The sequence below is a fragment of the Prionailurus bengalensis genome, chromosome C2 (assembly GCF_016509475.1).
Source record: "Prionailurus bengalensis isolate Pbe53 chromosome C2, Fcat_Pben_1.1_paternal_pri, whole genome shotgun sequence".
NCBI classification, from domain to species: Eukaryota; Metazoa; Chordata; class Mammalia; order Carnivora; family Felidae; genus Prionailurus; species Prionailurus bengalensis.
Window position 1 is genome coordinate 108,161,694 of NC_057350.1, and position 13,153 is coordinate 108,174,846.

General features: G+C 39.6%; 1 protein-coding gene across 2 annotated transcripts in view; it reads left to right on the plus strand.

Annotated features, from left to right (window-relative positions):
- VEPH1 (ventricular zone expressed PH domain containing 1) overlaps positions 1-13,153 on the plus strand; it is a 249,409-nt gene that overhangs the window by 26,164 nt on the left and 210,092 nt on the right. For both annotated transcript variants that reach the window (XM_043595043.1, XM_043595042.1), the window contains exon 3: positions 3,543-3,758. In XM_043595043.1, the coding sequence (XP_043450978.1) occupies positions 3,543-3,758 (216 nt within the window). The remainder of the gene's footprint in view (positions 1-3,542; positions 3,759-13,153) is intronic.

Genomic DNA, 13,153 nt, shown 5'->3' on the forward strand with positions numbered 1-13,153 from the left:
ATTCTTGGCACCAAGATTATTCCATTTGTTCACCTATTGGATCACACTGGGGTGGCCATGACAAAGGCTTGGCTGATATCATTTGGAATATAGACTTCCTTCTATCTATGACATTGGTTCCCTGTTCTTTCTACCCTTATGTATATATTCTCTTTATTACATAAAATACTCTTTATTACCTATGATGCTGCTTGATATTTGAAGATAATGCCCTTAAAAGTAACTGCTACTTACAAGGGCAATTGTGACCAAAAATAGTGATTTTAGCCCAAGAGTATTCTCTGTTATTTTTCACCCTGAGAATGATTTTGGCTTTCCATGCTGCCACAGAGATTTTTGGAAAAGCTAGAATCATTTTTTGCTCATTCACATCCTGTGTTTTCTCTGTGACTTGGCTTCATAAGAACGTGTTTACTGCATAGCAGCATTCTGTTCTGGCATAAGTAATTATTCTGTTGCATTAAAATAAAGAATACAGTCACCAACAAAGGAGGAATGTAGAAAATATACTAAAACAGTCCACCAACCAAGTGGTGTTCATTCTAGGAATGTGGGGATGGATTAATATATGGACGTTTCATACTATATGTTAACATAAGACATACATAAGTTGACTAAGAAAAAGTGCTTATTTATCTCCACAGATGCTTATAAGACAGTTAAAAAATTAAAACAAATGCATAAACTTTGAAAATAGGAAGAAAGTGATACATCTTATATGCTTTTAAAATATTTACAGTATTTTCTTGCTTTTGACCATAACATTTTAAATCAAAAATCAGGAACTAAAACCACAAACTAAACACGCATTCTTGCTTTTATTACTTTTGTGTGAAATAGCTTAGGAACTACTAGTCAACACAATAAGCTATGGAATATACAAAAGGTATAGATCCAATATAGAGATGCTTCTGGAAAACCCAAGAGAATGATCTGAAAAAAAGTATCATAATTAAGATGAATTGAGCTAAACAGCTACGTACAAAATAAATACAAAAAAAAAGTGTAGGCCGACTTATTCAGCAATAACTAATTAAAAGTTCTGAGGATGAAATAATATAGATTTTGTTAACAGCCACAACAGAGACATAAAATACACTAGGACATATCTTTAAAATTTTGTGGAGTTTGTATGGAGGAAATGGCAAAATTAATATTGTAAAAGAATTAAAAAATCGTACAAACAGAAAAGACAACTCTGAAATAGAAACTGATGTATATAAAACAATTACTAGGAATAGAATTATTCAATACATGGTGATGGGAACATTAAATTAGCTATTTATTGTAAAATGTACATCTTCTATAAATAGATTTAAGAGCTAACTGATTGGTTAGCAAATTAATTTCTAAAACCCCAAATGTTAAATGGTTTAAGTTTTATTTTATTTTTATTTTTTTAAGTGTATTTATTATGGGGGAGAGAGAGAGAGACAGAGAGACAGAGAGAGAGAACAAGTGGGGAAGGGGCAGAGAGAGAGAATCCCAAGCAGGCTCCACACCACCATGCAGAACCTGATGCAGGGCTTGAACTCACGAACATTGAGATGGTGACCTGAGCCAAAGTTGGACACTTAACTGACTGAGCCACCAAGGCACCCCAAGTTTTTGTTTTTTAATCTAGAAAAAATTCAGGAGAATTTTTATTAAACCTTTGAGTAAGGCAAGTTTGAAGTTAAAAAACAGAGCCATTAAAGGAATAACAAGTAAGAAAGGAGTAAGTGTAGGTGGATATTTTCATGTGCTTGGAGTGCCTTTGGCAAACACAGGAGACCCTGTGAGCATTGTTTTCCCCAGGGCAGGAAACCAGGGTGAGAGGGAGATTAACTTTTCACTGTAAACCTTCCTTTATACCTTTTGTTTTTTTGAACTAGGCCCATGTATTACTTTTAGAAAAGAAAAGGAAAAAAAAACCCTCAAATTTCCAATTTAGAAAAGGAAAAACAATGAAATCCCAAAAGTTTGATAGTTTTGTCCACTTAAAAAACTTACCATGTCAATAGATAGGAGCAAAGAAATTAAAAATAATGAAAAACGGAGACGTATTCACAACCTATATGTCAAATGTTGACTTAATATCCTTGGTAGAAAAAGATCTCAAAGGAGGATCACCAAATTGAAGTCTTCTAAGGAAAAATTGACATAGGATACAATGGGCAATTCCCAAAGGAATATATACAAATGACCAATAAACATGTGAAAATACTCAACCTCACCTCTGATCAAGGAAATTCCAAGTAACCAGCAGTGAGATAACTGTTTTCCACTGATCAAATTAGCAAAGATTAAAAATACCCTGTTCTGGCAAAGGCGTGATGGAGAAAGCATGCTTTCACCTAGCTGATGGGAATATACACTATAAGACCTTCTCGGAAAATAGTTTGGCAGTATGTATCAGGAGCCCTAGACATTCTCCTGTCCTTTGTGTCAGAAATTCCACTTCTGGAGAATCTAGGCCATAAATAATCTAAGTATGGAGAGGGCTTCATGCATAAGATGTTTGCTGCGGCTTTAGATACAATAGCAAAACCAGATTGTTTCAGCTGCAGCTTGCAGTGGACAGAAAAGCCCCATCACTTCCCGTCTCTAACAGCTCATGAGGGTGTAAGGATCAAATTGCTTCACTGCTCGATTATGTTTTCATTTTTGTCAGTCCACCAGCCAGTGGCAGGACAATTTTCCAAATTAAAGTGATGGGCCTATTTTTCACATTTAGATGTTTTGGAGGGTCATATTACCTCTCAATAAAGACGATTAGATATTTGAGGGAGAATTAAATAGTTGAATGAAGGGAAATTTTTTCGGGGAAAGCTAACATGGATTTGGTAGTTATTTGAACCAAAGATGGAGAGCTGAATTGATGTGTTCTGCTGTGTAGAGAAAGAGAAAGAAAGTTTATGTGGGGAAATTTGAGGGTGATTTGAAACCTTTCACAAAAATTACTGAAATGTCAGAGTAAAAATGTCAACCCTGACCTGTAATGGGCCTAGGAACTGAAACAGCCTGGGGTGCCTGGGTGACTCAGTTGGTGAAGCGACAGACTCTTGGTTTTGTCTCAGGTCATGATCTCACCATTTTGTGAGTTTGACCCCCACGTTGGGCTCTGTGCTGAGCCGTGAAGCCTGCTTGGGATTCTCTCTGCCTCCCTCTGCCCCTCCCCCACTCACACTGTCTCTGTTTCTCTCAAAAATAAACATTAAAAAAAAAAAAAAAGGAAAGAAAAGAAAGAAACTGAGACAGCCTGAAGATTAAACCCGCTTGGCAAGTGAATAATTAAGCCGCTTTGAACTCTCCCTGCTCCCTGGCTATGTATCTGTGAGAGCAGGAACCTGCTCCATTTTAGCTCATTTGCCTATCACCAACTCTACAAGATTCTCATCCCCAAGGAAGAAGGCCCTTCTTGTATTGGAGCTTTACAACCTCACCCCTTAGCACACAGTATGGCACACCCACTTGCTAAATGAGTAAGTTGGCATTGTATCGGTCCTTTGAAAGATAACTTTCCAGAGCGTTATTTAATATGAAGGTTTTCTTTCAACTAGGATTACCAAACCAATAACAATGACCAGGCAGTGGTTGAAATCTGTATCACGCGAATCACAACAGCCATCAGAGAGACAGAGTCCATTGAAAAGCATGCCAAGGCCCTTGTGGGGCTCTGGGACTCCTGCTTGGAACACAACCTGAGACCCTCTGGGAAAGACGAAGACACTCCGCATGCAAAAATTGCTTCTGATATCATGAGTTGCATTTTACAGGTACGTCAGTGCTAAACATCATGCTATTTGATACTGGCTTTGCAACGGAGGTGAACACGTGGTGTCTCTGAACCAAGAGCTAATGTTTCCCTAGCCTTTAGATACCGTAAAAAGATACCACAAGCCATTATTGCTGAGCCCAACAAGGTTCTAGACAGCTTCTACCGTCTCAAGACACACTGTGGGGAATTCAAAGTAATACCACAGCAAGCTCCAATCTATTTAGATAGATAAGACGTGCCTATAAAAACCTAACATTAGTATATGCCAAGATTTAAATAACCAGTTCTGGAAAATTGAGAAAAAAAAAGACCTCTTTCATCTAAGAACAGAGAGGGGGTGGAGTCTGAACTTGGGGCAATGAGCTTGGAATATGTGGAGAGAACTGACTAAACCATTTTTAAGTGTGCTTCTACATGTGTTGTGAATTTTCCACGATAATAATGTTTGCCTATTCTAACTGCGCCTGGCTGGCTCAGTAGGTAGAGCATGTGATTCTTGATCTCAGGGCCATGAGTTCAAGGCCCATGTTGGCTATGGAGCCTACTTAAAAAACATTCCTTCCTCTGGTGAAAATACGAATTTGTAATTTTGGCTTAAGCACAGAACAATTATGTAAGATTGAAATAGTAGGGAAGTCATTTAACTTCCTAAGCCACAGTTTCCTACCTATAAAATGCAGATGAAATTGACATTGTCTATGACAAATTTTACCAATCAGTAAATGTTGGTGATGTTGATAGGTATTTCTTGAAAGAGAATTCTGTGGCCAAATAAGTTTGGAAACACTGAATTCAATTTTTCCCTTGTGGGCTGTCATAATGTTTCATAGCATATTAAAGGTTCTGAAAAGTCCCGCAATTAAGAAAGCTGGTTAATTTTGTTCAGTACAGTGTTCTTCAATCTGAATTGCTTATGGAACTTCTTTTCCCCTCCCTACCCTTAATACGACATCTATGAATATCTCTCAGAACTATGGTTTCTAAGCATAGTTCAGGAAATTCTGGTTATGTGGAAGTGTTTAGCACTGTGTGCAGCAGGTAATATTAGCTTCCTTTCTTCTTCTCATCCCCCCCCCTCCTCCTTCTCCTACTCCTCCCTCTTCCCTCCCTCCTCCTCTTCACAGTTGTCTGTACTTAACTGGAACATATTCCATTTTGTCTGTCTAGTCCAGACACTGTTCAACTGAACAAAAGACTACACACAGTATCACCCTGTTTTTCCTTTATCCCCAGGGCTAGGGATGGGAGGGGAGGGAATGGGGATTTCAGCAAAATTAATGAAAGATGAATACTGCTTGGATATAACAACTAAGACTGTTCTTCACTGATTATCTTAAATACGTTATCGACATTCATCAGAAACGGTTTATTTTAGTCCAAAGTGCCATTCCACAGACATTCAGACAGAAATTCAGAAATCATCCATACTCTCCAGCTCCCACTGTCATTTCAAAACCATTGGTCTGGATTCTAGAGTGGCACTATCCAATAGAAATGGAATGTAAGCTACAAACATAGGCCGTATATATAATTTCAAACTTTCTAGTAGCCGCATGAAAAAGAAAAGAAACCGATGAAATTTATTTGATAACATTTTTCCTTAACCCAATATATCCAAATATTATTTCAGCACATCATCAATATAAAAATCAATGATATATTTTACTTATTTGTATACCAGGTCTTACAAATCTGGTGTGTGCTTTAGCACATATTACTTTGGGGCAGTCACATTTCAGGTGCTCAGTAGCCTCACGGGGGCCGTGGCTCCTGTGTTAGCACAGTTCTAGAGAGTCAGGAAGCCTTTCTGGATGGAGACCACATTTGGAAAGGGTTGTGAGTACGTACCAGAATTTTCACCAGGTAAGAAAGGCAGTGCAAGAGCATGTCTCAAGCAGACAGAACATTCCAAGCTTGTGCAAAAGTCCAGGTTTGTGAAGTGAGATCAAGGTCGAAGATTTATAAGCAGGCTGCCCTCCAAAATGCCCCCAATTTTTTTTTAATTTTTTTTTCAACGTTTATTTATTTTTGGGACAGAGAGAGACAGAGCATGAACAGGGGAGGGGCACAGAGAGAGGGAGACACAGAATCGGAAACAGGCTCCAGGCTCTGAGCCATCAGCCTAGAGCCTGACGCGGGGCTCGAACTCACGGACCGCGAGATCGTGACCTGGCTGAAGTCGGACGCTTAACCGACTGCGCCACCCAGGCGCCCCTAAAATGCCCCAAATTTAAACATAAAGGAATGTTTCATCCTGGGAAAGGCATTATGTCCCCTATTTAAAAAGGGGTTGGAGGTGTGGAGCAAATAAGAATGTTCAACTTAATGCTGATCAGTGACTCCAAGGAGATGACTCCGTAAGACTGTTGAGAGCAGGGCCCTGAGCACAAGCACTATTATGGAAAGGGACAGAGAACAGAGCTAAGGGATCAGCCTCTTGGTCGAGAGGGACAAGGGTCACAGAGATGGGCAACTCCAGCCTGCAGGGTGAGTGTGCGCACAGGCTGTTCACTGTGTGCCCTCAGAGGAGGCAGAAGGGATTAAAATGGAAGGCAGGGAGCCCTGAAGACCAACTTGCTTTTTGGCAAAGTTCAGTGATTTCAGTGGATGTGGTTCCAGAAAGCCAACCCCAGGAACCAAAGGCAAGGCTGTGGTTGCAGCTTTGCCATTTTGCTTTGATCAAATTTCAAGGGGACATTTTTGGCCTGTGGTAAATATTGAAAATACGACTTTGTACTACACGTAATTTAGGTTCTTGTGGGAACCATGGAGAAATCCAGATGACTCATATTCTGTTCTGTTTTTTCAGTAAAATAAAACAGTAGATCAACTTTAAAGCCAACCACTTAGCATTCTGAGCTTGCACAAAACCCCCCCAAAAAACCAACAAAACAACCAAGAGTGAGCCCTTCTCCACCCATCCACCTCCCCAGATAAGCAATCCCAGAATCACACTATCAGGCAAGACCTACCAGTTCTTCCCACATCCTTGGCCATTTTACTCAATTTTTTTTCTGGCCATTTCACTGTAATTTCAAGCTAAATATGTTCACATACACAGAAACCTTCTGTCTTTTTTTTCCCCCAAATCCCTTTTTTAACCTATACTCCAAACCTACTTCAGGTGACTCATTCCTATTCCACTTTTAATTAGTAATTATATATTTAATTCTTTCTCTTTTTGGCCCCTAAATTTATGAACTTGATACATTTACCTTAAAACATTTTTTTTAATTCCATTATTCATCTTCTGTACATTCCTCAATACAAAATCAGTCCATGTGTGTGACTGCATTTGCCTTTGGTGAAATGCTTTTGCCAACCTACCCCATGTCTTTAAACAAGTCTTATAACCTGTCATTTATAAAACAAAGGATGGACCAACTGATTTCTCAGCTCACCTCCTGGTCTGAAATTCTGACTCCTGTAGAAGATGCTGAGAGGTAAAATAGGAAAGAGCTTTGGACCTTGAGGGCCTTAGAGTCAAATACTCTTGGTCTTATATAAATGAGAGTTTGGAAAGTTATTTTCTCTCTCTAAGCCTCTGTTCTGCTATCTGTAAAATGGGCATGACAATATGTGCTGCTCATGAGAACCATCTTTTATTATACAAGCAATCTCTATTTGTTGTCCAGCCACTGTCCAGAAGAACCTATGTCAAACCACAGCTTCCTCTGACTAGGATGCTATGTGGAGCTGGCCGATGCCTATTTCTTTGCCTCTAGAAAAATACCGAAAGGGAGGGTACCCCCTATAAGGCACGATGCTTTCTAGGATAAATTCGATCCTGGAGACTGATGAAGAAAATGAAAATGTAGCTCAAGAAGGCTGTAATTATTGACAGAGCTGATGTGCTAGAATGACGTTCTAGCTTGAATTGACAGGCCAACCGTTATGAGGTTGAGAGCCAATACCTGGTTTTACCAGTTACAGCAGTATCTTCCCCAACCAAACTGCTTATGGGGCTGTTGCCAAGTAAGCTCAGCATTTTATCTCTTCCTCCATGTATGCTCACACTATTGATGACTGTATAAAGAAGGAGGTAGCTGCAGGGGGTTGTCTGGGGGGCAGGAGGGAGGAATAGAAAAAATCCTGACATTCACTGTTCGAAATCAGAAGGTCTTTTTTTTCTTTCCTTCCTTTCTTTTTTTTTTTAAGATGAACCAACTCTCCATTCACCTTGATTCCACACTTCAGTATTCTTATTTCCTCTTGGGGTAATGCTATATGATGATTCAAAGCCTCTCCCTGGCTAGCATTGCCAGCAAAGTGACTTAGACATTTTTGAGAGCAATTCCATGCAACTCTTAGAGGCAGAATTGGTTGTCTTGATCTAGAAGTTTATTTAGTAGGCAACCCCAGCTCTACCATTTACTTGCAGTGTGATTTGGGCAATTTTATCTTTCTGTGCCTTAATTTCCTCATCTGTAAAATGCTGTAGCTGCCTTATGAATTTGTTGTAAGAATTAGATAGTCGTTAAACAATAGACATAAAATATTTGGAACACAGGAAATGCTACATGAGTATTAATTCTGATTGGCATTAGCATTATCTGTAGAAAACTGTAAAATAACACTCAACACTTTCGAACAAGCTATTCATTTAATTATTTATTTTAGTCATTGTTCATTGCTTGTCTCCCCCTCCCCAAAATAGAAGCTCTGTTTTATTGATGTAGTCCCAGCACCTAGAATTGTGAATGGTAAGCATATAGTAAGTGCTCAAAATAGTATTTATTGAATGAGTGAATGAATGAATGAATGAATGAATGAAGAACTGAATAGATCAGGAGATGTGACTGCTCTATGCTTTTCCCCAGAATGGGTCTCAGTACTTATTCATCAGTTAATGCCACACAAGACAGTGACAAAAAAAAGGGGGGGGGGGAGAAGACTGGGATATAATCTCCCAGGTTACTGAGACCCAATCCTTTATTACCCGTCTGAAAATACACTGGGAAAATATAGGTGTATGTTCCATATAGATTTTATATATAGCCATGCTGCTAAGAACCAAGCATTTTAGATATAAATCCAAAATTCGCTTGATTTTCTGATCAATGATGCAGGATGAAAAACCATGAAACAGTGATTTTAATAAATGACACTTAATATTTCTTGAGATTACTCTTTTATGGCTTTCGGTTGAATTCAAAGCCCAAGAGCCAAAGAGCTTTTTAGTTGCTATCATCTCAGATAGATATCTCTTTTACTTAGCTTTATTCTTTTCAATTTTAAAACTCTGGGACATGTTCCCAAAGTGCATGTTTTCAAAAGGAAAACCTCCGCCAATAGCTCAAATTGGTGCTAATCTAGTTAAGAAATACAATTCTTGGCATCCATAGAACAAAGACCTTTTGTTTTGCTTCTACAGCTAAAAATAACTGTCCCCCTGAGCAAGTTTTTATATCTACCCTGTACTTCACTGAATTTGTTCTCTGAGTACTGAGCACTGAATTGTGTGTAAGATGATATGCATACCAACATCTCACGTCTACACTGAAGGGCAAGGTCCATCATAAGCCCCAGCATTAACAGCTGCTGTTAAAGTGGTTTATTTGTACAGTGACCATAGGGCTTTCTCTGTGTGTGTACCATTGGCATTTCTGTGATCTAAATACTACCAAAGATAAAATAAATTCATGTGCCTGAGATCTACTGCATTAGCAACTTGTTTTGCTTCACTTGTAAGTGAAGCCCAGCCATTAGAAGGAGGTTGTATGGTACCTGTTAGGGCCCATGGGACCTGGTGTCTTTCTAGCCTCATCTTGACCTCCCAGGCTCTCCTGGGAGGTCTCCTGACATCCTGTTTCTGTCAGCAGTGTCCATGGCTTCTGGACACACTAGCAATGGTCTAGACACTATTTAGAGATTGAGAGCCTTTGGTAGGAATTCCTTGTTCCTACAAATAATTTGCTCTTTGCTTAATGTTTTACTTCTCCTGTCATTTGAAAAATTTCTGGATGACATATGTGGGAGGAAAACAAAAAAGTTGAGTATGTTAAAGTTTTTGTTTTAATTTTTTAAATGTTTATTTATTTTTGAGAGAGAGAGAGAGAGAGAGAGCAAGCATGAGCAGGGGAGGGGCAGAGCGAGAGGGAGACACATAATCCGAAGCAGCCTCCAGGATATGCGCTGTCAGCTCAGAGCCCAATGCAGGGCTCAAACTCATGAACCGTGAGATCATGACCTGAGCTGAAGTCGGACACTTAACTGACTGAGCCACCCAAGCACCCCAAAGTTTTGTTTTCTTTTAATAATGACATTATTTACCTGTAAAAACATTTATACATTTCACCTATAACCACACTTCAAGGACTTTAATAGCTGCCCACTACTTTTCTCTAGAACATTTAGAATTGTTTTAAGAAGAATTTGATCGAATTGGTTAAGACAGCCTGTTCTTTCATGGTTGCTGGCAAATATTGGCTCACCCCAGGGTTTAAAAACCTCAGTTGCTGCGAATACTGATTTTCATTGATCTTGTACCATCTGTGTTCATGATTAGTGGGGAACACAAGTTGTACTTCCAAATGCGACCATCTGTGCTTTCTAAGTAAGTTACAGGTAAATGTGCTTGAAGACATATTCCTCTAATGGAAGACGTGTACTTTTCTAGCTGCAAGTTGTTCTTGGCTGAAGATTCAGAGTAGGTAAAGTAAACCTGGACATGAAGTTTTTTGTTGGAAAGCTCTGAGAACAACTGTGTGATTGCATTCTACTCTCAAAACTGGGGGTTTGATCAACCATGACAGGGACAAAGATTTGTCATCTAAAAGCTAAACTAGCAAAAATCTACACATAATGGAAAGACTGGCTGTCTGTGGGGGCAACCCCAAACATTGTACAGGTGAGACAATGTTTTGGAAAATACCAAATACTGTGATTGAGGTAACTTGAATGTAACCTCAAGGGAACAGTGATAGAATAAGATTATAATGGAGAAGATGGACAAATCAGTCAGCCTCCCTAACACAACCACTTCCTAAATTACATACTCTGAAGAGTACGTCAACACAAAGAGGATATTCAGTGGGGGGGTCATTATTATGGTACAATTACTCAGCACTGTGTGTGTGTGTGTGTGTGTGTGTGTGTGTTGGGGGGAGGGGTGGAGACTGACTCTGATGGACAGGAAAGTTCCAGTTAGTCACCAGAGATGGGGATTTGGTTATAGAGAAGGACTGTTATTTTAGTCAGGTTTCATCATGGCCTGGATGAAATAACCCTCAGGATCTCTCTTTGCTTTTATCTGATTTTGTGCCTATCTGTGAACATTCTGGTTAGTAATCTGGTTCCTGATATCCTGATAATGTGAAAGAGTCTGACCCAGGAAAGACCCTCACTGTAGATGAGTAAACTGGCATGCTGGATTATGCACTGGGCTTTTAGAAATCCTTTGGTGTGAGTTAGCATCAGTGGATCCAAACAATTCTGTCTGGCCTGACTAAACACACATCCAGACTTCTAAAGCTGAAAGGCAGGTTGCAGCCAGCCTCCCAGGGAGACCTCACAGCTCATCACATCAGTAATGGCCCAGTCCAATCAGGCCCAATTAAATTCACCAGGAGAGGAAATACTCTAGATAAAGTTAAAGCCTGCTATCAGAGAAGTCTGGCTGCAAGCCATGGTACTAATAGACGTGTTAGGAACTCTAAGAAGGATAGGACAGAAACCTAGTGAGTGGAACTGCTATAGAAGCACATGATTTGTCACAAAGGGATAAGGTCAGAGCTTTCAACATGGCTGACTTAACTGTGGGGTTATCAGGTTAGGGTTTTGAATACTTACCTTCTCTGCTCAGTAGTCAGATTGACTCTTCAATCTGGAAAACGGGTGCAACTACAGGAATGAATTAAGGATTTATAAGTCTATTTCTTGTTTCTAGGGACTGGGAGGGAAAAAAGCTTAAGTACTAAAGAGATAATTGTCTCAGAAATATTTGGGGCTAGTATTGGCCTCAGGCACAGCCTAATGCATGGGGCCCAAAAGATGTCACCAGGACATTTTTTTCCCTCAGATCCATGCTGCCTTGAATCGCAGACAGATTCTCTCCTACTGAGGTCAAAGCTGGCAGCAGCTACTCTTGGTCTTCCATCCTCGGCACTTTCGATTCAGTAGAAGAGAGAATCTCTTGCACAGAGCCCTTTTAATGACTCCTTAATTGTAATTGGGTAATTTGCCCATTATTGAACCTACTATTTGGACTAAGGAGATGTGATTCTCTGATTGGTCAATGTCTGAGTCATTTGACAACCTTTGAAGCCAAGAGGGCAAATGCCCTCATTAGAAAGAAGTAGCATGTGGCCTTGGCCATGGAAATAGGAATCTGTTAAGGAGTGTGTAACAACTCAGCTGCCCAATCAACTAGTCCTAAAAATGGATGGCATTGGAGGTTTGAGCCTATACTCAGCCATTGCTAACAGCAACATGAGCAAGACAGATGGGAGCAAAAGGGCCCCCTACCTCCATGCCTTCCTTCCTGTCACATTATGTTTCTGATGACAACTATCACAATAGGTTTATATATTCTTCGTTAGTTATTCAATTTCTCAGATGTTTGTTGAACACCTACCATAAACCCAGAATTGTGGGACATATTAGAGGGAGTAATCCACAAGTGGCAAGATATAAGCACTTTTCACATGAATAGACTTAAAAAAGAACACCTTTTATTTCTAATATAATAATATGAAGTCAAATGTAGTGTGTGCACTGTGCAACATTTGCCTTATAATTAGGCTAAAGGATGGGGTTGATGATCAGAATAGCTAATGGTAATGAATACAAACCATCCACTTTTAAGAAAATGCTTTGTATGTTTTAACTATTATTCCCTCATAGGCAATTAAATGCAGATAGCACTATTTGATGTATAAGGACATTGATGGTCAATCACGAAGTATATGAAAAAGAGAATTGTTTTAGGACCCAGAATTTCTTTCATTTTTAGTCTCATGTTCGTTCACTTTTTTTCTTCTGAATCTCACTGGCTGAAACTTTAGTTTTTAAGATAAAGTCAAAAAAGTGACTTGTTCAACATTCCTTGGGTTGTTTTCTCAAGTATAAATCTGATGAGTTATTTTTGTCATCAGTGACTCTTGATCAATTTCAAACTCCTTGGTATGGAATGCCAGACCTTTCCTAATCATGTCCCTTTTACTCTTCCAGTTCCTGTGCTCACCTCCCTACCCCAACCTTCCCACATGGCCCACACTCCCACCGCAGTGAGCTATTCACAATTTCCAAAGGTACATGTTCTCCCTCACCTCTGTGCCTCCACAGGTGCTTTTCCTCTGTTCATTCCTTTCCTTGCCATCACCCAGCCATCTGCTGTTCATCCACCAGGTCCAGCTATGACACCACTCCCTCCAGAAAGTCTTTCTTGGCACC